The sequence below is a fragment of the Falco peregrinus genome, chromosome 5 (genome assembly GCF_023634155.1).
Source record: "Falco peregrinus isolate bFalPer1 chromosome 5, bFalPer1.pri, whole genome shotgun sequence".
In the NCBI taxonomy this organism is placed as follows: domain Eukaryota; kingdom Metazoa; phylum Chordata; class Aves; order Falconiformes; family Falconidae; genus Falco; species Falco peregrinus.
In genome coordinates, this window is record NC_073725.1 from 19,815,841 (window position 1) to 19,843,365 (window position 27,525).

Here is a 27,525-nt window from a genome sequence, read left to right on the forward strand (position 1 = left end):
TTTGAAAAAATAATTACTTTTATATTCATTACAAGCAAATTCTCTGTCTTCGGCGCTATGAATAAGGCTGTAGACAAGTTCTTAGAGGTGAAAAAGGCAACTTGTAACACAATCTCCGAACTGTCAGATTCACTACTGATAAAATATTATTTTTGTCACTTCAAACTTTATTCCTAAGTAACTATATTAAAAATATGATAATTACAAAATATAATATTGCAAGTCAGAAGCTATTTTACCACAGTTTCCTATCCAAAATAGACTTAAATTAACAGAGGAGAAGTTATTACTGGTACTCAAAGACCACATAACACTTTTAGAATACTAGGTTACACATAGTCTTAACTCAGGAAAGCACTTAAATCCATTCTTATTTTCAGGAAGAGGGGAAGTCTTCCTGACTTAGGGCCTCTAAATCAAAGGCATGACATACCGCATAGATACTACTTGGGCATACAGTAAAGATTTGACTGGTTCGTTTCACAGATGCTTGAACTCCATAGCAAGTCTTATTCCAATATCTATTAAAAACAAGCCAGTTCAACTGAAAGTGCAATTCTCCTTTAAAAGCCAAGTTGTCCCTAGTTTCATATATCATTCTTGCAGCAAAACAGTTACAAGTTGAAACAGAAACATGATGACAGTACCCCACACTTTTTGGTAATTCAGAAAGTCCACACAAAATATTAGCACTCACCAAAAATAATATTCTGGTTCATATAATTCTGAAAATGTTCTACTGATTCTGAAATGTTTCTGACATTTCTCATTATGAAATACATAGGCAGAGCAGCAGCTCTGCAATTTTAAAATACCCTCACTCATTTCTACAAGCTATGAATTCAATGCTAATACCACTGATATTTTAACGTCAATATTATTTGCTAGCACATGGAACTCATGGATAAAGAATTATAAAACAGAAAACTCAAGTGCTTTTTGGATTTGACTAGTTAACCAAAAATTCTGAGATTTAAAAGCTGTTCTAGGTCACGGCCTTTCTCAGGACTGTATTTCCCTCCCCCAGGATCTCTTTAATTTGCATCCAATCAAATTATAAAAAACACAGGCAATAAAGCATCTGACACTTCCCTTGGGAGACCCTTCCATAGCCAACAAGTTGTTGTTTTTCCCCAAGTTGAATTTTAATGTAATTTCAACCCATTGCCCATTCTCATGGAAGCAATGAGAAAGAGTCCCTAGGGAAGGCAACAGGGCGGGGGGGGCACGGGGAGGATCAAACAATTGCTAAACTACACTGAAAAAGTGTATAGAGGCAGTTCAGCTGTGAAGTGTGTTGATGAAAGGGGAACCATGAAGGCAAGGATAACTTAAGTCACAAAAACAGCTTCCCAGCTATCTCTTCTCCATCAGCATAGAAGAATCACAGATGCACGTGGATGGCCTCTAAGAAAAAAAATCAGCACGAAAAAAAAGCTTATCTTTTCATAAATACACCTTTGGGAAAAGAACCAAAGGTCCCTTAGAACTGCTTAACTTCCTGCTTCCCAGAGTAGGAAGAAAAGCTCTTTGAAAGTTATTGCAGTCTTGAAAAGATATCAGCCATGGTGTCTTCCCAGCTCTTCTCACAAACGAAACTGCCATATTACTTGGCACCACCATCATTTAACAGAAACATTGTACCACCTATTACCAGATGGCCCAGAGAACATCCCAAGAAAGATGTTGCCACATGAGATATCATAAAACAGCTGATTTAGTCTATAAGGATTTTTCTTCTTTCACAATTTAATAAATAGTATCTTGCTGCTTATTTAACGTACCCTACAGCTAAATAATATATTTACTTTTTTTTATTCTTTCACCTTCTCCATTGCTAGCAGGATATGGTGAAAAGACAGTTTAGTGAATTAGTTTAGGATGTGTATGCAGACAGCTATTTTGAAAACATTATAAACACAAAACATTATAAACACAAAACTCCTGGAAGATATCATATAAAAAAAGACAAGAGAAGAGTCCTCACTAGGGCCAGCCATAGAAGCAAACATTTCTCATCTAAAATAGATATACATTTCGTAATGTAACAGCCCAAGTCAATATTTAAAGAAAAATAATAGGGACCCTCCAGGAAATATCTATGCTGTCAACAGAGAGACTCCCAAGTAACATCAGAGGGAGGTGGATGCAAATTTAATCTCTGTCTTTCTTCAGAATCTCAGAACCAAACAACAACAACAAAAAAAGGTATGGCAATAGCCAGTAACAGCTATACACTAAAGGCCCAATTCATTTAGAAAAGAAAACATAAATAATTTGTTAATCAATAGATGATGACAAAATGAGCTTGAAGAGATTTCATGTGTCCTCATCAGCAACTTCCTTTCGGCGCTGGGCCCGGAAATGACGTTCAATATTTATTGTCACTTCCCGCTGTAAATTTCGGCTGTTATTTTTTCCAGCTGTTCTGATCCAAGGGTGCTGAAGTACTTGGCGTGCTGTGTAGCGCTTCTGGGGATCCACTATCAACAGCCTGGTTATGAGGTCTTTTGCTGCTATTGTGAAAGAAAGAAAAGGAGAAGAGGGAAAGGAACAGTGATGTGATGATGCTGACAGTTATACATACACAAAATGTCCTTCTTATTTTTTATTAGTTTTACCCTAGAGACTTTTGTGACTATACCCAGAAGATATTCTAACAACTGGATTTAGAACTAGTGACAAGAGATGTTAAATCTCCAGCATATCTTTTCCTGATATCATTCTCCCCTTCCTAAAGGGAGGAAAAAGTGAAGGGAATTTAATCTTGAAAGCATGCTAAAAGCATAAGGCTAAGTGTTCAGATTCATAGGAAATAGCATTGGCTATCTCACCCTACAAGGAGCATAAAAGTCGTAGATCACTGTTAAGCATGTTCTTTAAAAGAATGTATACGGAGAGAGGGTTTTTAGGGTTTCTGATTTTGAAGAGTTCACAAAAGACACTGTACTAGCCCGTGAGAAGGAAAAAAACCTACCACCCTATTGATCTCAATAGAAAATCCACACTGTGTTCTGCAGAGCAAGGGTTTCATTCTCAGTTTTGGACGTCTGTGTAGCATACTTCTTTACAATCTACCATAACCCTGGAGATTGTTTTGGTACCTTTTTCTACAGGGACAATTCACATAAGCAAGGTGAGGAAAACCCTTGCTCTTGCTTCAGAACGGGAGCAATCCACTAAATCAGTCAGACCCAATATGCTGACTCGCAGCCTTCGATACCACCAGAGGACTAAATTCACATTTAAAGCAAACACAGAATCGCCCAAAAGAGACCTGTGAGACACTCTCAACTTCATTGAGCTCACTGTCCTGAACAAAAGGGAGTTCTTCCCACCCTAAGGAAGAAGTCCGTCACTTCTCAGATCTGCTATATATGCTGAACCTTACCTGCAGAAATATTGTCCCAGTATGGGGAAAGGAACTCGTAGTGACCCAGCTGTATGATCTGAAACAGTTCTTCTTGATCACGGTCCTGACTGCGAAAAGGGGGAAATCCGCAGAGCAGAATGTAAAGGATCACACCAGCTGCCCACATATCTACTTCGAGCCCGTAGCCTAAGGAAGAAAAGACAAACCAAAAGTCCTCTTTCAGAAAGACAACTTACAACTGGTAGGGAGCTGTTTCCTTTTCATTCTGTTTGCCAAGGAACACAGCTCTGCTCAGTTTCTCAGAGAGAAGAGGTCAGCAGAAGAATAAGTGGCTGGTACACCACACTTACAAGCTGAACTGCTCTGCCTGGTAATAACCACAGCTCTCACAAGTGCCTCTCTTCAACATGTTTCACAAACACTGTCTCACAAGGCCAGTGTCAATTGCAGCCTAATCAAGAAAACACAGCGTGTTTTTCTAAAATAGTCCTCCTCAGATTCCCTTCAAAAAAGCACTAAGAAATTGCCAAGTTTCCATTGAAATTGGATATAACTGGAGACGTGCAACCCAGCTCCACAGAACCCAGAAATAGTTATACTTGAGTCATCAACAAAACTGACTCCTTTCCAGGTCTGAATCTTTTTGGCTACGAAATCTCCAAAATTTCTTCTCATGCAAAACACGTTTTGGCCTGTTACTTCAGTTTAACATATATGTTCACAATGTTTCTGCATCATTAGGGGCCTTGGAAAGCCGTTTGGGTTATGGTCATCAAATGGGGCTGACCACCCTCAGGTTGCAACATGAACTCTTGCTCATTTCCCCACACCAGCCATGACTATCTATGATATTTTTGGTATGGCTGCTTGGAAATCATTGTTATATTACCATAGACATTAATAATGCAAACATGACTGATGTCATGCTTCTGTTTGTCAAAAGCTAAAAGGTTTCATTTCCTCTCACAGATTACGCTGCTAGCCAACCTCCTACCCTGCAAAGACGTATCAGGAGGTTGAAATGTTCTGGAATATTTCCATGATCAGAAAGTTCAGAGTAATTGTATGATTCACAACAAATTATGAATATATATGCTCACCTTTCTCAGCAAGTATTTCAGGGGCAACATACGTTGGTGTCCCACACACAGTAAATATGGGTTTCGTAACCTGCTTTGCAAGGCCAAAATCTGCTAGTTTCAGTGTAGTAGATTTATCTGCATTATGCTGAACCTACATGCAATGAAAAATACATATATTTAGTCCAGGTGCATTTTAAGACAGCAAAAGATAAAGGAAGTAGTTAATAATAAACAGTAAGACATTCTAATAATAGCACCTTCAAGTGAAGCAACATCAAATGGAAACAGTATTTTGATAAACAGTATTCAGAAGGTGGTTTTCCCCCCCATATATTAAGAGGGTACATATAATTAAGAGGACAAGCAATAATGGGAAAAGAAACCTTTGCTTTACAAACTCTGGCACACTGTAATTTCCAAGAAATTAAAAGGAGGAAGACAAAAAATAACCAAGAGTCAATTAAATGCTATTATTTCCTCTTGGGAAAGTAAACTTTTCCTTCCCCCTGGGAAAGCAAAGAAGAATGCTGTGGGTATCTGTCCGCTTAAATGCGGTATTCCCAAGCAAGCTACTGACTTTACAGCGTCACTTGAAAAATATCTCCATCGTACTGGTCTAACACACAAAAAAAAAAAAAACCCACAACCCCCCCCCCAACAAACCAAGGCTTTACTTTCTTTGCAAATTGCTCTGTTACTCTATCTGCTGCCACGCAAATAATAAATGAGTCACAGTCATCACACAGTAAGAGTTGGAGAAATGGAACCCTGCAGAACATCCTTCTAAATGGGTCTTTTCAGCAGTTCCCATCTCCTGCATCCACCTGGAAAGTAATCAAAACACTTCTCCCCATTCTAATTTTGTATGCATGAGTCTTTAGCATTAATTTCTAATGCAGTTAATGAAACATTATTTTAAGAAACAAAATATGTCAGTGACATAGTTGGATAGAGTACATCCTCAGCAAGTTTGCAGACAACACCAAGCTGGGGGGTGCAGCTGACATGCCTGAAGGATGAGATGCCATTCAGAGGGACCTGGACAAGCTCGAGAAGCAGGCCTGTGTGAACCTCACGAGGACAAGTGCAAGGTCCTCCACCTGGGTCAGGGCAACCCCCAGCATCAATACAGGTTGGGGGATGAAGGGATTGAGAGCAGCCCTGTGCAGAGGGACTCGGGGATACTGCTGGATGAAACAGTGGACATGACCTGGCAATGTGCACTTGCAGCCCAGAAAGCCAACCCTATCCTGGGCTGCATCAAGGGAGGTGTGGCCAGCAGGTCAGGGGAGGTGATGCTGCCCCTCTGCTCCGCTCTGGTGAGACCCCACCTGCAGCACTGAGTCTGGTGGTGGAGTCCTCAGAACAGGAAAGAGAGACATGGACCTGTTGGAGCGAGTCCAGAGGAGAGCCACAAAGATGATCAGAGGGATGGGACACCTCTCCTATGAGGAAAGGCTGAGAGACTTGGGATCGTTTAGCCTGGAGAAGGCTCCAGGGAAACCATACCATGGCCTTTCAGCACTTGAAGGGGGCTTATAAGAAAGATGGGGACAGCCTTTTAGTAGGGCCTGTTGTGACAGGACAAGATGTAATGGCTTTAAATTAAAGGAGGGTGGATTCAGACTAGATATAAGGCAGAAATTTTTTACGATAACGGTGGTGAAACACCAGAACAGGTTGCCCAGAGATGTGGTAGATCCCCCGTCCTTGGAAACATTCAAGGTCAGGTTGGACAGGGCTCTGAGCAACCTGATCTAGTTGAAGATGCTCACTGCAGGGGGCTTGGACTAGATGACCTTTAAAGGTCTCTTCCAACCCAAACCATTCTATGATTCTGTATTAAAAGGCCAAGTCATGAAGAATGTAGCAATATAATTAAACACATGAGTATTCATAACACTGGTGACTGATATTCAAATATCCTTTAAGAGATAAAAAGTGTTATGAATTTGCTTTAAATGAAAAATGGTCTGTCTCTGGGACTACGAGGAACAGATCAGCAGCTAAAATGTCTACAAGAAAGCCAAGGAAATCTTCACCCTGCTTTTGAATGGACAAAGTGGAGTATAATGCAACAGGTATATGCCGTGCATACTCATACGTTGCTATCCGACAGTGCTTTAGAAAGCCAAAAATTCAAGCTAGTCTCTATTACAAGACAACTAAGGGCACAGATGGGACAAAATTTCCTCCTATATTACAGGTGACTAATCCCTGTTTATCATCTTTCTAGTAACTGTAAGCACTCATGCAGTTTCCATTAAGCAAAAAGTCCGGGGTTTTGTCTCTCTTTTCTTTTTTTTTTTAAGAAAAAAGTATTACTTTATAATACATTACAGCCTGCTAATCCATTTTTATCTTCTTTATAGAAAATATAAGCACTCTTCTAGTTGTGATGAACCAAAACATTTTAGGTCTTTCTCTGGCTTTCTAAGAAAAAAATATTTTTCCTTATGAAACTTAGTTTACTACAATCATGTAGTCAAAACTTCTGCAGGAGAAAGCTAAAATGGCACAGCCATTTTCTCTGTTACACTAGTCAGCTTCATGATGGTGGTTTTTTTTTGCCACAATGCACTGTGGACACAACAAGCTAACAAAAATGAAAAATAAATTACAAAGGTAACAGTTACTTCCTAGAGCAGCATGTATCCACAGGATTTAGAATCTAACAATAGGGGTCAGTGGTAGAAAGCTACAAAGCCTCACACTTGAAATGCTCAATTTTATATGCACTATGAAAATATAAACCTGAATTTATTTTCCTATCGTATAAATAAAACTTTTAAGATGATATAAGAAAATGGAATTTCAACTAATACCCTGCATGCTACTGTATTCAGATAAATAACACTTAAACGTTTATATACATTTTTAGAAACCAGCAGTGGGGGTGGGGAGGGTGGAGAACACACTGCTCTTACTCCCAATCCTAAAATCAGCAGGAAATGTCTTGCTTTGTAAAAACACAGTGTTACACTTTTTCTTTTATCAGGATGCCAGACTCCTTCTCTCTCACCACAGCACAAGGTGGCAACACTGCATCATCTGTTCTTCCAGGACAAACCCACTGAGCTTTCATTTTATTTAACAACTGAACAGGTAGGAACAGCATGCACCGTAGATATATTTTCACAGCTTTGCGACAATCATTTCAAAGACAGCATGTAACCTGTCAGCCCGCCTGAAAACCTCAACCCAGAACTCCTCAGCATCTTCACTAACACTCTGCTCAAAATAACTCAAAGTCAGCTCAGGCAGAGTAAGCATTCCCTTCATCCCCAACTTTGTACTCTCCAGTCTACCTTTCCATCACCTGGCATCACACTGAGCATGCAAATAAGCTTCACAGTAGAAACAAAAGCTTCTCAGGTTGCTTTTATTCCTTCCTGAGGCCACGGCTACTTACTCACAGCAGCATCACAGAAATGAACAACCTGCTCAAGAAAAATCTAGCCTCTGACATCTGCAGTATGCGCTCTGTAAAATGGTGAGAATAAAGCACATACGGTAACATTAAATGAACGTACTAGCCTTACAGTGACGCCTAAAAGACAGCTATTACTCTTTCTGCATTCAACACTACAAAGAATGGTTCCAAAAGTCCATTTAAGAGTGTTGCCTTGTCTTACATGCCTGTAGAGTTAATGAGATAAGAAAGACCTGTATTCAGTACACTTTCTATAGACGGTCAGTTTAGGTCATACAACTGCACTTACGTACTTCAACTGCAAGGGAAGCCAGTATCTGGTACTCTTGGACTAATGCAGACAGAATTGCTCGCTACCCTCTCAAATACAGATGCCAGAGCAGGATATTAGAATACTATCTGAGGATTTCTAGCTATCCCAGCCATACATCCAGAAAATTATAATACACTAATACAAAGCCAAGTTCACCGTCAAAGAAGGGATAAATTGATATTGTCCTTTTTGCCTGTCTGTTGATGACTCCCGCTACTTCATGCACTTGTTTCTTTTCATATCTACCTTGTGAAATCTATCAGGGTGTTTAAGATTATGATTTATAGATTAATATCTCTGTATGCACATATATGTGGTAGCACAGGTTCTTCTTCTAGACATCATGAAAGCAAGCTACCCCATGTCATGTTTTGTATATTTGAAACAGATAGAGCTGAAGAAAAAGCACTGCTTACGTGTTTTAAGTTTCAGACATCCCTGCTAGCTAGAAGATTCTCTATGAAAAACCTTACAGAAAATTCCCTATGTAGGATTATCATACTGAAAGCTCTTGACAGGTAACTGGTTAAACAGGATTTTAATTCAAATACACTCAGAAATCTCAGACAGTGCTTTGTGTACATGTAAATAGTATCACAAAAGCAAAGTTAAAGGACAGAAAGGCACTCAAAGTGCTCATGAAAACTTGACCGAAAGAGAAGAGAAAAAAGGAAAAGAGCTCAAATGAATAAAAAGGTATAACACTTATTTAGGAAGCTGAGTGTTGAACAATAACCACATTAGTATGTTTGGGAAGCATAAAAAAAGATAAGCATACCATCACAAATACAATCCTTCCTCCTAAGGGGGACAAGGAGGTGACCTTGTGTCTTCCACAGCTATAGCCTGGAAGAACACCACATTTTGAAATTAATTTCTCATGCACAGGTCAAGAAAAGCCAGCAACTGCAGAATTAAACAGCCCCTTAGCTAAAGCCCTTGGCCAGAAAATTCTGCTCCTTCAGCATTAAAAAACTGACTAGCTTCCTTTGTAGGACCAAACACACCACATTGCTCATCCTTGGTAGCAAAGGTTTTCTTGCTGAACACCTAGCCCTAAATGAGGTGATTCTGTTAGCAGATGGGAGGGAGTCAGAGCAGCTGTCTTCATACCAGCTGTCAAACAGATTTTGTTTTTGTAGCGCAAGTCACCACCCTTCTGCCTCACAGTTACGCTGCAAAGAGTCTCATCCTTGTGGGCAGACACAGTAGTGAAAGAGAGAGAGGGAAAACCAAAAAACAATGATGGTGGACTGTTACAGAAGTTTATAAGTAGGGAACAGTGCCATAAGAGGAACAGTAGTGCAGTGAACTAATAACTAAATCAAGTTTCCAACTCCCTCCTGTGTCAATAATTTTGCAATTCACTAGACATCAAAGTGTACTTCCACCTTTTCCTCTGTAGGGACAGAAAGGGGTTTCCTTCTTTCTCCAGCTGCTTGTTTTCGTGAAGATTATGGAAATATTTTCTTCCCCGGTTTGCTGCTGCTCTGTCAACTCCAATGAAACTTAGCCAGTATGTTCAGAAGTCATTAGGAACAGGACAAAGCAGGTTTACAGGAGACGAATGCATTTCCTTAGTAAAATAGACCAAAGATCTTTTCCCTTCCATTTCCCATTTGCTCTAAAGGGTTACAGAAAAACTGTTGACAAGAAAAAGGACAAGATCCACCTAACTAAAAGAAGACCCCAAAGTAGGACAAACAAGTCGACAACCTAAAAGCAGATATCTGTTTCTGTCCTCTGTGTACAAAGAAAGTCTAGGGAGAATAATTCAGACTTAAACATCCGTAGTCTAGGAATGTGAAGCGAGAGGTATACCACAATCAAAGACATCCCTGCAGGATCTTGCAGCACTGCGCTTCCTCTACAGAAGGCTGCCTCCAGCCCCTGAGCCACCAACAGCAGGTGAACCCATGAAATTTGATTCAATACCGTTTGTTACTGTTCAGTACTGGCTGACATCAAGACTAGTGGCAGTCTTCTTCGTGCTCTGCTGCTACTGCTCCAGTCCCTGAGGAGTCAGAGGCAGCATGTTAAAAAGTAAGAAAAGCCAGAATCTTGCTCAAATGGCCTGTATTTATAGGGATGCTTATACGATAGTATGTGGGCTATCCAACTACCCAACATGTCAACATATCAAGAGCTTACAAACTCATTTGGCTTGTTGACCAGACTAACTTTTCAAAAGGATGCCTCATGTAAATGATACCTAATATAGGTGTTCACAGCCAAGGAGCAGCAAAGTGAAACTGGAACAGGTACAAGTTTCTTTCCCATAGTGTTTGAGTAACACTTGTTCTTGTATGAGAAAATACCTACAGGCTGGGGGCCAGTCTGTCCCTGAAAAGTATTTTCTGACTGTCAGAATGGGCAATGTGATTATTTCAGTGCTATGTAACTTCGCCACTGCCCAGCAATCTGTTTTGCAGTGCTGTGAGCTAAATGTGAAAACAACCATAACAGACCTGTATCTTGCCTCTCTTGGTTTATCTTCATCACTGTGATGATTACATATTATAGAGGGAAATGGAGCATCTGGTCTCAGGTGTTCCACATGCACTGGTTTGTTTTTAGCAAACAGGAAAGACAGAGCTTGGTTCATAATGGAAAATTAGCTTCTGGGAAAAGCCCTGCAGTTTTAAGTGAAGTTTTTTTCTAATGGCAGAATGAGTCATGAAGGCTGGGCCTACAAGCCTACTTATTCCTGCAAACCAGGCACTTGCACTCGCCATCTTTTATTTACACACAGACCACATACCAAGGATTGTCATCAGACTAAGCAGGATGCATAGCAAGACCTAGTATAGATGATAGTGGTTAGTCAAAAAGTTTGGGAGCAAACCACTCAGGGCCAGCTTTGTTCAACCTCTGCATGTCCTACAGGCTACACTGCTGCTTTTCTCCAGAAATTCACACTGATGTCTTCCCAAAAGTAATTCCCTTAAAGAACTGAATGGCACATAGGACTAAATCATTCATTATATTTTTTTCTGGCTAACTATGATCTTTCACCAGCAGATCAAATCAGATTTCTTAGAGACTGGCAAATATTTGGTTTCTATCTATCAGGAAACTTGGAACACTAGTACAAGAGTGTGATACACGATTAGCAAGGGAGAATTGCCTACTGTTAGTGTTCTACAATGGGTGTCTTGTCAAGTATCAATACTGCAGACGTTTCTATGCATATCACACATGTGAGTAAGTCTATTGACTTCAGCACTGGATGCAAAGAATGTAGCCTCAGAAATGTGATGGAAAAAAGAACCTTCCTCTTTGGCATGAAGTTAGTATTTGAGCTGACTTTAGTGCTGTATTTCACCAAAACACTCAGATTTTACTGTCAGATTATTTCAATCAACTGCATCATACTTCTGCTCCCAAGAAAATAAATTGTCACAAGATAGAAATCGCTACAGTAGAGGACTAGCACAGCATTCTGCAAGATGTGTGACTGCAGTGGACAAAAATTCCACCAAATAAATAAGCTAAATTAGCAATTTTAATAAATTTTGGTCTGCAAGGAAGACGCCTTACGATTCAGTGCATGCCTCATACAAAAAAAAATCATCTTTGCATACCTAAAAGTCAGATATTAAGTAACAGGCCTGATTTTCAAAAAAAATACAAATGTTCACTACCGGTGAAAGCCAGGTCATTTTTATCTGAATTTCTATCTGCAAGCACTGCTATCTGCAATGCACAGCAGTTCTACATGAAGCAAACTGATGGTAATTTCACTTCAAAATTGTATCCATTTTTCCAAGCAGTCCTGCCACAGCACATTATCTCTGCATAGTATTTGCTTAAAAATATTCAAAGATCCATAGCTAAAAGGAAAATAAATTCAGCTCCTGCAAACATGTAATTTGTTTGTCAATACTTACCAAAAGATTCTCTGGTTTGAGGTCCCTGTGGACAATGTTCTTACTGTGAATATAAACCAGTGCTTCACACAGGTCAGTGATCATGACAGCAGCATCATGCTCTGTGAACTTCACACTTTCTATGATTGCATCAAATAAGTCTCCTCCCGGGACATACTCTAGGATTAGGTAGATCTCAGCTTCTGTCTCATACACTTCAATTAAGCTTACTATATTAGGATGAGAGAGACTCCTAATAATCAGAATTTCACTTTCCATCATGTCCTCTTTCCCCTTCAGCTTGGATTTATCAACAATTTTCATGGCATAGATCTGATTGGAGTCACAGTGGCGACATTCTTTCACCACTGCAAAGTTCCCATCCCCAATAGTTCTGCCGATCTCATAGTGTTTTTCCACATCAGTTCTGGTTTTAATGGCATGCCTCCGGCTTGTGTTTTCCAATCCCTGAGCCTTGTTTTCTTCTTTATTCAGTCTGCGGTCCCCTGTTTTTTCTCGCCGTGTCATGTCACTCTCTCTACGTATGATATTTCCCTCTCTTCTGGCACCCTCCTCTTTAGCTCTTTGTCCCTCTCTGCCATCCCTATGTGTTTTAGATGGTTTCTCAGCATCCCTCGGAGTATCTTTCTTTAGCCAACCACTTTGGCTCATTACACAGCTACTTCCATTCTCTTCCTTCACTTCACAAGTTAGCTGCAGCCCTTCTACAGCATTCTTCTTGATTTTTACTACTTCCTTCCCGTGGTTTTCATGTTTCTCCACACCCCTTTCCTTCTCAAGGCTCCTTTTTTGCTTCTCTAGCCCTTCGTTAACATTCCTATGTAGGGGCTTCCATGTCCTCCTACAGCCATTATCTTTCCAAACAACTTCCTCACCTTCCAGACAAGTTTCTGAAGATTTTCGGCAATTCCTGATTTTTGCATTTCTTTCTACGTGGTACCTCTGACATGCACCTGCATTCAGGTCTCTGTTTTCAAATGAGGCCTCAGCCCGCCTTTCCCTTTGTAACCTTTGTCTGGCCTGCCTTTCCTGTTCACACTTCTCACACCTCACCACCTCTTCTGAACTGTCTTCTAATCCCTCCTCAGGGCTCCTCTCGCGGTCAAGGTACCTTTCGCTTTCTCGGGCTTTTCTAGAAGGCTTCACTCCTTGCTCACCACCCCAGCTCTCTCTAGTCCACTTTTTTTTTATTCTCATTTTTTCCTCTTGCTTTGTCTTGGCTTGACTTTTTCCTTCACGCCCAGCTACCAGTTTGGGCGACATAGCATCGCTGCAGTTCTTGGTAATTTCTGTCTCATCAAAGCCACTGTCCACTTTCGAAGCCTTGTCATATAGCCTGCTCTTCAGTTTTTGGGACTGCTCCTCGTTCTGCTGAATGGCAGCACTGGCAGCATAAGGATTTTCAGGATAAAGTTCTTGTAATACTACTTCCAGGTTCTTCAAAGTCAGGGGCTCCCTACCCATAGCTATGAATGCATCACCTTCCCTGAAGAAGTCCGAAACACTTCGGATTTCTCTACCTCTCAAATTGTAAAGCTTTCTCACACGGTCATTCTTCCAGCGTGGAAATCCCAGAGCTTCTGAAATGTCAGCCATCAGCTGTTCAAAGGTCTGGACTGATCTCCTGTTGAGAAGCAAGGTTATTCTTCTCAGTGTGTGTCCACCAGGTTTCACCACCGTAATAATCCTTGGCTTCACGGGACTGTGCTCTGAATGTATCGTGTGAAAACCATTATGGGGATTAAAAAATGGGGACCTATGACTGCTTTCACTCAAACACGGTTTTCCATAGTTTCCATGACCAACAGGAGGGCAAGACCCTTGAAGTTTCCTCTCTTTTACTTTTGAGCTTGCATTGTGGGACGAATGGCCAAAGAAGCCTCGGCGTCCTAAAGCAAATAAAGAGCAGGCATATTATTCAGTTTGCATCATCAGATCTTTCGAGTAATAGTTTTCTACATATCTGTGTTTGTGACCTCAAGAGTAAGAGTAGGAGCACTCAATGCTTATAAAGGACTTTAACTGCCAGTAAGGAGTAACTACATATATGTGCAACTACAAAAGTTTTCAAGTTTGTGAGAAAATGTAAATGCACTCGGTGCTATTAAAAAAACCAGTAATATTGGAAACAAATAGATCCTTCTCCTAAATCCTCCTATGTTCCAGAAATCCTCAAAAAAGCGGGGTTACTTGCACCAGGATTGCATCCAGATTGTTTAGTATTCTCTTATGACTCTGCCTACCATGAACTCACTTGATTCCCTTCTGAACCCAATTACAATTTTGGCCTCTGTAAACCCTGTGGCAACAAGTTCCACAATTACATTGCATGAAGTAAAAGAAACTAATTACTTCTGTCTTAAAATTGCTACCAGACAGCTATGTGTGTGCAACTTTATATTCTTATTAATCTCCTCTTCACTTTCCCTGGACCGTTCATTCTAGATTTCTACAACAAAATAACTAAATGATATTATTCCTAAAAAGCATTACTTCTGCTATAATTTTACCGCAAATTTTAATTACATTTAATAGTAATGTGATTTATTTTTTCCCTCAAAGAAAAGCCATCTTATTTTGTTTGATAATTGGAGTCCTGGTTTTCCAATATTTTGGTTTGACGTTTTTATTCTAAAAACTATGTCAAATCACACTGAGTCCTGACTGTCTTCTAGGGACATTAACAATTTTCCCTCTCATATTTCACCTTCGAACATCAACCAAAAAGAATACCACCATTCTTTACATGTAATTCTGAAAAGGAAGAACTGAAAAGAGAACACATGGCTATGGGCAAACCAAGCGATAATATAATTCACTGTCTATGAACACAACAATAAGCTAAGAATAAAAACACCTCCTTAAACTTCTCTGATTTCTTGTACTTAGTAAGATTAAAACTTCATTACAATGCAATTCTTTTCAGCCCCAAGTAATAAGCTTTCAGAATGAGATCAGATCACAGAGTGCTTCCAACTCCATTTAATAGTCCTGCAGTTCAGCTGAGAACAAACATTAGTATGTATAAACTAACAGGACCAAGCCAAAAGAAAGCACTCAGAATGCTTAGTGAACCATTACAAGGAAATTCCCATACACAAATGACTTATCTTCCAGAGAATCCCACCCATTTTCATACATTACTGTGATTACAGTGTCACAGTGCAGTGGGCAAATCCACAAAAGACAATGTGCGTGCATGAGCGTTCCTCTTGGTGCTAGGGTTATCTACATTTTGGTTTTCAACTGCTGAAAAGGCATTTTCAGTATTTCAAGCTATGTATTTTTATGTGTCCTTTTCATCAAGGCACAACAGAGTGAAGAGGAAATACGCCTCCTCACCTAGAACAACAAACAAAAGAAAAAACTACAAGTGCTGCCGCACTCGCTCTGCCTCAAAACCAGCATCTCTGAAAGGCCAGGGGTTGAGTCAGGAAAGCACATGAGACACTGCTGCTGACCTCCGCTCTGCTGGTGACTTTGATGTACAATGATGGACACTTCTCAGTTGCAATACTTCCACCAGCTAAGCGCTGCGTGCCCCCCAGCACGTCCCTTAACTCTTGGCTCCATTTTCTTCCTCTGCCAAATGAGACACATACTACTTCTCCAAATATATATTACAAAGAAGCGCAGCCGCCCCCCCAGCACATCCCTTAACTCTTGGCTCCATTTTCTTCCTCTGCCAAATGAGACAGATACTTCTTCTCCAAATAAATATTACAAAGAAGCGCAGCCGCCAGCACACTGATTGAAGATGTAAGCATTATATAAGAGCTACGTGTGACTAATGCTTGGTGGTTGTACAAGTTATTTCTGTATTCATTCTGCTTTTTGAGGATGATCTCTTGTTATCAAAAGATGACTACATATGTGTTAGTGATTTTTCAGCAATCAGGTATTTACATTCCACCTAGAACAAAGCCTACTCTGAATGGGGGAGAATAAAAAAAAAATCAAAAAAAATCTGATGTAATAATAATTCTCTGAAATCTAAATCAACTCCAGAACATGTTGGTTACCAGGAACTGCTGAAGCTCTGCATTTAATCAACATTTCCAGATTCTTGCGTACCCACTGTCATCAAAGCATTATCTTGCTTATGGGAACAGTGTGTGACATTGTTACTGCTTATAATCTTGGTACAATATAAAAACAATGTGGCACTAATAACAACTTTTCTCGCAGATTATGTTTCTCTCAGCTATGCTGCCATTATCACACCTTTCTATAAACCATTCATTTTAAGTGCCTTGGCTGCACTGGTGATTGTTTCAATTACCCAAATATCAATTATGTTTCCTTTCTTCACTAAATCGGCTGGCTTTAAACAGAAATAACAAGTTTATTTTTTAATTCTATAACTAACAGAATAAGAGCATTTTATGTAATTGCTAAGAACAACCCAGGAATGGGGTTTTGTGCTTTTTAAACTGGCTGAATCGCTAGCCAAAAACAGTTTGACACAAGCCACATGTAAGAATTTAATACTTTTAGGAACAAGAATAATGCTGCATGATTTTCTAAGATGAAAAAGGAAGTCACATGAATGCTTAAATCAATGCATAAAGGAATTAATTTCCCAATGTTTTCTGAGAAAAGGGAAATTGTCAAATTTTGTCAAAGGGCTGGTCACAATGACTATATATTACATAAAATAAAAAATTAAATTAAATTGGCTGTTACAACTATTTCAGTCATAATTCCTGTTATTTTCCAGTTATGCTATATTTATTTGAACTGATACACATGAAGCTAGTCTCAATCTGTCACGAAAGTGCACACAAAGCAGTAACAAGCATTTCTAGAAAGCCTTCAAAGGTCACACACATATACAAATCCTACAGCTACAATTTATATTGCTTCCAAATCTTGTTTCCATATTTATATACAAGTGGGAGAGGAATGAAGAGGGAGGTGGTATCAGAAACACACTTCAGTGTGTCTGAGCGCTGGCAAATTATACATCAGAGAATAAAATGCATCTTTTTCTTTTACTGTCTTACTGAGAGCTAATCGTTATCAAAAACACATATTTCTTCTAAATGTTAATATGGATGGATGCATGCATCTGTCTATCTATATATGCTCATGTATCACCAAGTATCAATATACAGGATGATGCAAAAGATTAAGGAAGCAGAAAATTGTAGAGGTGGCAGAATTGTACTCCAATCAATCCATCTATATCTTAATCCAATTAATCAATCTATATCTTAAGGAATTGCTTGGCCACACCCCTTACAACGGCAGAGTAACAGGGTTTGCCAGAGGTCAACCTATTCTTGCAATTAAAAATGTGCTGCTGCCATTTGTCCTTCAAAACTTATCCCTTCCTTTAACCAGTCTATAAGGTTTTGTTCATTAATTAAAATATTGCCATTCACCTTGCATCCTCTCTTGGCTCTCCTCCTTGAGCTCAGAGTTTCAGTAATTAACTGAATAGTTTACCCAGCAGCTAATTCTGCTATCAAGTCACAGGTTGCAGTGAAATTAAATTTTTACAAGGAGTATTACAACACAATTTAAAACAGAAGGCAACACTGAAATAGGATCTAGTTATGGCATTTCTTCCTGTGAATAAGATGGTGTTATTTAAGCCCTGCAATTTCTTCAGAGGGCCTTGGATCAATAGGAAAGCCTCCACTTACAAAAGCAACGGTGAAAATTCACTGAAACATTAGCAGCATTCTTCATGCAAGCGAAGTTGCACATGACAGAAACTATGTATCTGGTAGTCTTTTTGATATATTGGTCCCAACACAGGATAAACAAAACACTGTTTCAAATAGGAAGAGAAAGAACTGCACTAAAAATGTCCAGTTTTTCCCTTACGCCCTAGCAATGCCTGCTGAGGGCATGCAAAACAAAGACCATAGGGGAAAAAAATTAAGCTTAATTGGAACCCAAACCATTTAATTCATGTCAAAGTATCAAGTATCTTAAGAGTACTTGAGGGTGAACAATGCCTCTGGCCTCTAACTCGGAGCAGCCAAGCATGTAGTTCACACGGGTTACCGGTGTGCATCAGCAGCTGGCTCGGGGATGGAGCTGAGCCCTCCGGAGGCAGGCCATCTTGATCTCCTCTGCTTGTAAATGATTAAATTTTGCAACTTTCATGGCTAGCGCACACCATTAGTGCCCAAGACTGAGGTAGCTGCACGACAAGTCTCAATGTACTAAATTAGTTACACGGAAACAAAATATGATCACGGGCATCCTTTTACACCAAGTAAATTTTACATGAGCATTATTTACAGCCCTACTGTTGGAAACACTGCTGGTGACTTTTTCTCTCAAGAGCCACAGCTGTAGCACCCTCTCTTTCCTTCCCTCCCGCTCATCCTTGCCTCCTTGCCACGCTTTACAGGATTTCAGTGCAGAGATTTTGAGTCAGGACTGGTGATGATTTCAGCAACAACAAAAAGGTAGTCACACTCTGTCAGTTTTGTCCAGATAAAATCCTCAGTAGAAAAAGAAACTCACATTTCACAAGGAATGGATTGAGACAGTGTCAAACGTGGCAGGACAGTCCCTGCTAGTTCCAGCCTGAGCAAGCTCCAAAGGCTCACACAGCTCAGAGGTGAACCCTGAGGACCCCAGCGTGATTCAAGCCAAGTCTGAAAAATGTTTTTTTCCCCCATAACAGCTATGTTAGAAACTGCTAGAGGAGACTCAAGCACCAGAACTGAGAAGACAGCTTGTCTCTCTGTCCTCTTGGCAATCCCACGGTGCTCCTCTGTGTAGGAGCTGTTTGATTCGGCCAAGAGCAGACAGAGCAGGTCACAAAGGAAAGGAACCTCTGGAAACGGGGCATTCAGAGGTATTGTACAAGCTATTTTGGTGGGAGGTCAGTGTCTGGTTGCTTTCAAAAACCCCATCAGCTATCAGGCCAAGACAGTAATGTTACTATGAAAAGTGGAAGTTGAGCAGTTGAATCAAAAGTTCGGGACTGTAGTAAAGGTGGCTGGGCTTCTCACACGGAGATGGAGAGTCAATAAGGAAAACCCAGAAGACCGGAAATGGCCTGTCAGAAGGGAGACTGGAAGAAAACATGGAGCATGGGGACTTTGGCACCAAAGAAAACTAAGACTATAGACAAACATGTACAGAGACAGACAAACAGGACTAGGGAGAAGGGGTCACTGTCCTCCCATGCGTTCTGGAAGACAACTGGCCCAGAAAAGAGACAGGACTAGACGTTTCTTCTAAAACAGGGTACGGCAAAAGGATTAAAAACAGTAGTTGGTTGGGGAAACGCCAAGGAGACACAATGCAGTATGAGCTGGGAGGGGGAGCTGGAACTTGCAGGGAGAGAAGATGAAGGGTGGGAGTAGGAGAGGGAACTGAAAGGGTCATTGCTTTTCTGGTATCACTGTCCAGAAGCCAGCCAGCATGTAGCAGGGCCAGACACTGAAACTGAAAAAGGAAACCTAGTGAAGAACTGGACTGGAAGGATATGAGAAACGAAGTTATAAAAGGAACTGTGACAGACTGCAGGGAATGGAGCAAATAGGGCCACAGTTAGAGTCAGTTCCTATGAACTCTGATATTGGCTGATAGCAATTTCTATGAACTTTGCTGACACAGTGGAAGCTGACAGAGACTGTAATAAGGAAGCAGTAAAACGTGAAGGTGAGAATAAGTAAGAGTGGGTCAGGAAGTCAGGCTGGATGCTGAACTTCAGCAAAAGGACAGGATTGGGAGCCAACAACAGAACTGTCCTCACATGATCTGCTCCTTTCAGCTCTTCATAAAGAACATCTACCTGCTTTTGTTGTCACTTACCATATTAGTTCACCTTGACTTTTCTTTTTTAAAAACCAGGAAAACCTACATGCACACAAACAGGTGACTACATGAAGAGAGCATTAGCAAGGTCATCATTAAGACAGGACAAAATCAAGACTTCAGTATAACTTGAATTCACTTCCTCCTTGCAAACAAAATAGTTTAGAAGTGCCTCCAGTTTTTCCTATGTCTACTCCAGGGTACAGTGGATCCTTTTTTACAGATAAACTGGAATCAGGACTGTGCCATGTGAATAGTGAAAGAATACAGGAAGAATCGTTTCTCTGCGTAAGGCAGTGAGTGCACAACCCCAAAGAACTGAATTTTCTCTCAGCCAATTCCATAGAGTTTAAAGGCAATCAACTTAATCTAGATTTCTCGGAGGGGATTACGTTCTGGTGGCCAAAACAATATCCTGAGACCTGATCTGCAAACCTGCTCAGTGCTCAAGCTGCAAGAAAATATAGTGGAAAAGGTACTTCAGACACAAGGCAAGATAACACAACACATAGATAACACTAAATTGTCCCAAAATTTAGGACCTGGGCATCTCAAGCTGCATTCTTCCCCAGAGTAAAGTACTTTTGACTGGTTTTTGCACCTTGACTCCCACTGAATGCAGTCCATGCCATCTCTTTACAGGCATCACAGCGATGCTAATCTATGTTTGTTGCTGTAGCAATAACCATGACAGAGAAGCCCACAAGTTAATAAGCCTGTATTAACAGCAGGGTTCAAAAAGCATGCAGTGAAAGGCACAAACAGCCAGGGTAAACAGTAAGTAGATGCTCATTAAGTAAGCTTTGTCCATCATATGGACTGATGGAGCCAGAGACCCTGGGGGGGGGAAGCAGCATCTGATAGTGTAATTAATGTTTATATCTTAATGCACAGGAACATGGGTTGGGGGGATAGCACTGCTAATCAATAGTCATAAAGGCTTGACTTTGTAACCTGAAAAATGTTACATTATAAGTACCTGGCCTTGTAGAAGTTGTGGTTTTTTTAATACATTGAAGAAATCTTACATGTTCAGAATATATTTGATGGTAAGGCAGTTATAAAAGACACTATGCAATAAAATATTACTGTAAATAATAAGGTATTAGAACCACGGTTTACTAAACCAAATAAAATATGCACAATCTAAGTGTTTTTAGAAGACTGAAGTGTACTTTATCCAATTACATAAAAAAAATAACTCATCATGATATTTGCACAAATTCTTATCTTCATTAGCCACTGGTGCATAAGGAAAACAAAACCATGTTCAATATTACAAATAACATTTATTACCTGGAATCTTTCAGGAACAGTTTTTTAAAAAAGGGAATCAGTTTGATTTCTGTGTTATTTCTGCTACCCTAATGGACATCTTCAGTCATACTCATGTCAGGACATCCATGTCTGATTTGCACTAGTGTAATGGAGATCAGTTGCTGACCCAGTCTAACCCAATTCGCAGAAAATTAAAAATCACTCAGCAGCTCAGGCAGCACCCTTAAATTCACCAAAGATAAACTAATTCAGGCTCATTGACAAAAAAAAAAAGAAAAAAACCCCAACAACAGAATAGCATCTGTATCTCATAAATATAAAGTTTTAGCCCTAAAAGATCGTATAAAATTAGTATGTTGGGATTCCAAGTTCATTATCTTTCACAATTTCACATGAAGCACGCTTAAATTCACATGTAATATTATTTTTCCTTTAACTGCCAGCCCTGCAAACTCAGCTATGTGTCAAGTTGGGTTCCTTCTGTTCCACACGTCACTAACAGAACTACAGTTTCTCCTCGCCAGATATGTCTGGTCCCATTAAATGAGTGCCAAAGTGTCAGCTGTGAGGAAAGAAAATGTCCTTAATGGCTCCTCTGAGAGTGCAAGAGTATGGGAGATGCACACCTTTGGACCTACTCCCTGCCCTCATAAGGGCAGGCAAGATGACTTCAAAACTTTGCATCATACACCATATCTTCAACATATCTGCTTTTTCTTTTAAGAATAAAAACTTTTTCTTTTAAGAATAAGCATCCATTATGTCATACAAACTGGAAAGTAGAGATCTCCAAATCTTTCAGTCCCATAAACACCATTCTTACGGAGGAAGGGACTCTACTCCCGTCTCCCTGCCCCTTTCTCTCACTCCCTTTTCACTGCCAGTTTTGGAACATAGACCTCTGAGTTTTTGGGAAATGCTAGACGGTAAAGACTACCAGAGCAGCCAAAAAGCATGAAAATGCTGCAGCAAAGGAGTTCCTAAGATGGGAAGGGCTGTCTGGAGGGACACCCTTGGTGGAAAACCTTGCAGCTGGCTGGACTTCAGCAGGGAGCGGGAGACTGAGCAATGGCAACATTGGATCTCTCACTATGGCTAGACAGGCTCTAGATTTTTCCATTCTGAAAATTGATGGTGCCTCTGTGTCTCCCCCAGCCCCACTGCGCGTGCCACCCCGCAGTGAAATGCATGTAGGAGGCTCAGCATGCAGCAACACGTGACCGTATTTACTGTTTGAGAACCATGAGAGATAGATGACATTTAGCAGCCACCTTTCCTTCTTTCTCCTCAAAGAAGATAAACTCAAGGGGTTCCTTGCCTTATTTGTTTTTTTCTCCTCCTTCCCCTTTCTCCTTTGCTAATGTTGAGCGCTCTTTTGCAGCTTTCCCTGGCCCTTCCCAGCCCAGCTCCCCGCAGGATGGAGCAGCAAGGTCCAGGACAGCCTGGCTTGCTCTCTCAGTGTTACACTCCCTTTCCAACCTGGCAACAGCGGTTGCCCAAAAATTACCTTCCCAGGTGTTCACTTCCTTCTCCTGCAGGCTCACAGTCACCCCACTGTACAGTTTAAGATTTTCTAAATCAAGCCATTTGTAATTAAAAAATAAAATATTTACAGCAAACACAGATGGCTATTGCCATGTGTTAGTGTTAAACTGCACTGAATCACCCCAGAGCAGCAGATGAAAGTAAAAGATTTCATGTAGTCTGTTAATGAGTCACAAGTACCATGATTTTTACTTTTTTTTTTTTTTTTTTTTTAGAGCAGAACCCCACTTTTATTATCTTCTTTCTGACATTTTAAGGGTAGCAAATCAAAAAGCAAGCATAAAGCCCTTTAAAGAAGTATACAGATGCATACTCTGTAAAGACTAAGTGAAACGTAAGACTGCACGTGAAATGAATCAGTGCCTTTGGAGGTGTGAGGATCAGTTTAAGTTGTTATCCTGCATAAAACCAAAAAAAGAATATTATGAAACTACTCATTTACTTCATTTCTTTCAAAGATGACAGGCAGTGTGTTTTACTGGGAACAGCCATGGCTGCTTTCTGCAGTTTGACAGCTTTAGGGTCTGCCCCAGTAACCAAAAGAAGTGAGGTCTGCAGTGCAAGGACCTTCCATCAAGAATGTTTCAGGAGAGGGACAGAACCGACAGAGGGAAACAAAAACATCTTACACAACTGTGATATTTGCCAGGATCCATCTGGCAAAGCCCTTCATGTGTTTCTCAAGGCTCACTGTACAGGGAGTTTCACTTTCATGTTGACGCTTCTGACTCCTGAACTACCATATATTTCAAATTAATTATTCAGTTTCACCACAAAGTAAGCTTTCACTGCTTTTTAATCCTACTAGCCAACGTTGCCTCAGTCAAAGGAGCAGGATTTTGTTTCTTCTTGTGGGAGATTTTATTTGCATAGCTTCCTAAATCTCAGCTTGATGACTAATCAGTTGCAACTGAGCAAACCCAATGAAAATAAAGAGAGTTTGCAGAGGTGTCACTGTGGGTTTGATTAGGCTTCCAGATACTTTATTACCAATAATCTTATTGTATAACTAAAGGAAAGACCCAGCCAGAGCCTGATTCTCTATCTGGTTTGCAAAAGGGTTGATTACCTCAAAGTTTTCTTTGGAACTTAGTATGTTTAAGAGAGGTTAACTTGCATATCAATGTAGAATTTCCAACCCCGTTATCACAGAACCACTTTTCAGCAGAGGCTCATCTATTACAAAGTCATCAATGCAAAATAAAATGGGCTTCTCAGGGAAAACTCTAAGCAAACTAGACCTAAGAGCATGATGACAAGCAGAAAGATCAGGATTTTCACACCACCAGACATTTGTCAGCATTTCCATTAGCTACATTACTTGGGATGACAAGAAAACTAAAAAGTTGGAGTACATACACAGGCTAGCAATACTGATTGAGTGGGAGGTGGTGTTTTCAGAACGATTACTGAGTGCTTCTTCTAAGAATATGACATAAATAATTGTTTTGCATTCCTACAATAATTAGACTGAGTAAACTATACTAGCAACAGAGGGAAGATGGTAGATGTGCCAGACTTTCATTTGCAGTGAAGGCAAACTACTGCTAGGCAAGATGAACAATTTGCAAGCATTACCAAAACTCCAATTTATATTAGAACCTATCGAAGTAGTAGCTCCACCTTCTTTTTTCATTGTTTCCAATATGTGGTGAATATTCCAAAGGGACAGACCCCATACCCTGAAAATGAGAAAAACTTGGAAAATAGTATATGGTTAAGAAGTGTTACATTCACCTCTTTAAACTACTACATTTTCAGCTCTGATCCAAGTTGCACCGAAGCCAATAAAAGATTCACATTATCTTCAGTGAGATCTGGATCAGATCTGAGTCTGCTAAAGTCACCATAATGTTTTGGTGCTAATTATATTTATAAAAAAGTCTATATAATGCTGATTTCAAATGTCATTGAATGTTCAGAAATCACCAGGTCAAAGGAAAAGACAAAAAGCAGTGACAGGAACCAATTCAATTAGCCCTAGAGCTGTTGGAAGAGACAGGAGGACCATCGGCTTCCCCAATTTCTACAAAACTATAGATGTTTCTGCAGAAAACAAACTAAGCTAAGTAATCTTAGAAATGGGGAAATGAATCCCACACAACTTCCCTTAGTCACCACATGCTGAAAGTCCTGCAGATGCCAAAATTGTGAAGCTCCGCAGAACAAGACTAGAAAAAGCAGCAGTGCAGACAGATACAAAGCATATAGTGACACCACCAGATAAAGATACATTCCAAACTCAAGTTACCATGCCCAAGGTAATTAACTTGAGTATTAAAAAAAAACAACAATAAAGACAAGGTAACTAGCACAGCTCAAATTCAGAGGCTTGAACAGCTGCCAATATCTTGAATTAAAACCAAGTTATCTTTGCTGACAGTTTAAGTCCAATTAACTAATTCAGGTTAATGAAGCACAGATGGAGATTTACCAAGAAGCTAGCTCTTAGCTGATGTGTTCCCACAAAAATTTTCATGGAAAGAGTCATGCCATTTCAGGGAGATCCATGCCCATTACACTATAAGAAAGAAACTCTGCAGGATCAGTTTTATCCAGACAGCCACAGGATGGCTTCCTGAAATATAAAATGCAGCCACCTCTTGAGAAAACCACGACAGAGTTGCTGTAATAACAGCACTTCTACTACATAAAGTTGCAGTAATAGGTTTTGTAAGCTTGGTTCACTTGCTGACTGTTTTGGGACTCTGCCGGTTTTCAACATTTCTAAGAGTCACAACTGCCTTCAGACCGTACAAAAAATACAAGAAGCATCAAAAGGAAAAAGGGAGGGGGGGCTAAAGCAAAAGGAGACAAGGGGGTGGGAAGGCAGATTTGCATGCAAACATGCGTATAACATACATTTTCATTTCTACGTAAAGCTAGTAGCAAAACCATGCAGGATGAACAATCAGGTTTGGTGCTGAACTCTTAGATTATCCCCCTCCCTAAACACAGGCTGCAATCTAAACACTCAGAGGAAGAAGCCAGAATATTACTAGGGGTTGGTTGGTTTGTTTGTTTAAAAGGAAACCTATTCAGTGCAGCAAAAGTTTCAGTTTATGAGGTTCTGTCCGAAACGTGAAAATTGTTCCATTAGCTCATATCAGTGTCCCATCCAGTCCTGCTAACATTGTGTACTGAATGTTCCCTGAGGAAGGCAGAAGATAACGCTGCACAGTGAAAAGTGATGGAACAGTTTTCCTATAAATATCTGTTCTGTAATTCAATAGGAGAAAACTTAACCAATATAACTACAGAAGTCAGGGGATACGAGGGCACAACCGGCATTCTTCCCCAGAGGTTTGGCTACCGCATGTCAGAGCATCCCCACCTGACACAAACAGCCCTTGCCACCCTTTGTGCCTGCACCTGTAATCCACTTAGCTCCACCTGCAGGGAAAATTCACCACCCTTAACTACGCTTTAACACACAGCTGTGCAACAGCTTAAAATCTTTCCATGGCCCCCTGAGCAGCCCACGAGCGCTCACTCCACACAAACCGGGCTCACACCGTCTATGGAGAGTGCAAGTTACTTGTAATCTTCAATCTTTTTATTGCAGTATAGCCGACACTGTGCGTGCCTTTCAAAGCAGTAACACAGTGACTTCGCGCTCAGGGCTTCGAGGCTTGCCGCTGTACCTCGGCCGGCTGCTGGGGTGGTCTCCCGGCCTGGGAAGGAAGCACAGACCGCCCGGCCCCCCGGCCCCCTGCGGGAAGCCACAGGGACTGGCTCTCCACCTGGTAGCAGCCTTTCGCTCCGCTACCCAAGGGCTGGGCCACTTCGTTAGTTTCCGCTACGAGGGAAGGGGATGGGGAAGGGGAGCTTCGCTTTAGTCGAAATTACAAGTAACTGAAGGAGCACGGTGGAATGACCACTCCAAATTCACACCTTCGGAGACCTCCTTTTTTTAAAAGCCTTCCCTCCTTCCCAAAGCCCTCGCCTCAACCCCACCGCCGAGCAGGAATCGCCCCTTCCCCCTCGAGCCCCCGCTTCAAGCCCCAACGCCACCGAAAGCTCCCCCAGCTCGCCGCGACCCCACAGGCGCGCAAGGACCCGCGGAGGAAGTTTGGCCGCCGCCTCACGCCCCCCGCAGCCCGCCCCGATCCTCCCAGCGTGACCCGCCGCAAGGCGCGCTGCCGGGCCGGGGGCCGGCGATGTGCCCCGGGAGGGCCGAGGGAAGGGGGCACTCACCCGCGCAGTGGCCGTAGGGGCAGCAGGAGCCCGCCGCGGGCTGGAGCGGGGGCGGCGCGGCGGCCGGCATGGCTCAGCTCGGCAGGGCGGCTCGGCTGGGCCGGAGCTGGGGCCGGAGCTGGGGCCGGGGGCTGCCCGCACCGCACCGTGCCCCGCCGCACGCCGGGTCCCTCCGCGCCGCCTCCCGGCTGCCGGGGCAGTGAGAGGGAGGGGAGCCGGCGGGGAGGCGGCGCCGCGTAACGGTCACACCAGCGGTCACACCTCCGCACCCCTCCCCGGCGCAGGCGGGAGCGGAGCGGGGAGCGGTCCGCCCTCCGGGCACCCCCGCGGGACGGCCCCGAGCCGCCGCCACCCCCTCGGGCGGGCCCGCCCGCTCTCCTCCCGCTCTCCTCCCGCTCTCCTCCCGCTCTCCTCCCGCTCTCCTCCCGCTCTCCTCCCGCTCTCCTCCCGCTTCCCGCCTTTCCCCGGGCCTCCGCGCCGCCAGCTGTCGGCTGAGGCGTCGTGTGCTCGGCCCCTGCCACCCAGACGTCCCCGTGTTCCCCTCAGCCGGACACCCACCCGCCCCGCACGGGGGGCTGCGCCGTGGTGGGGCTCCACGCACCCCCGTGCCATGCCCGGGCTGG

The 27,525-nt window shown here is 41.8% G+C and overlaps 1 protein-coding gene across 2 annotated transcripts; it reads right to left on the reverse strand.

Annotated features, from left to right (window-relative positions):
- On the reverse strand, positions 1-27,141 carry DCLK3 (doublecortin like kinase 3). Of its 2 annotated transcripts, none has more exons than XM_055806297.1 (5): positions 26,903-27,141; positions 12,092-13,980; positions 4,474-4,606; positions 3,392-3,559; positions 1-2,513 (listed from the first exon to the last, which is right to left on the reverse strand). In XM_055806297.1, the coding sequence occupies exons 1-5, from the start codon at positions 26,970-26,972 to the stop codon at positions 2,320-2,322; spliced, it is 2,454 nt and encodes an 817-aa protein (XP_055662272.1). In that variant the 5' UTR covers positions 26,973-27,141; the 3' UTR covers positions 1-2,319. The 2 variants fall into 2 exon arrangements, with proteins under 2 accessions (XP_055662272.1, XP_055662271.1); XM_055806296.1 differs by having other exon boundaries at positions 1-2,516; positions 26,903-27,126.
- Positions 27,142-27,525: the final 384 nt, after the last annotated feature.

Coding starts and splice junctions, on each gene's coding strand:
- DCLK3 (XM_055806296.1), bottom strand. CDS start 26,972: ATGCCGGCCGCCGCGCCGCCCCCGCTCCAGCCCGCGGCGGGCTCCTGC. Junction 4,607..12,091: donor TCAAACCAGAGAATCTTTTG/GTAAGTATTGAC, acceptor CATTGCATGTAG/GTTCAGCATAATGCAGATAA. Junction 3,560..4,473: donor TGAAATACTTGCTGAGAAAG/GTGAGCATATAT, acceptor TTTCTTCCTTAG/GCTACGGGCTCGAAGTAGAT.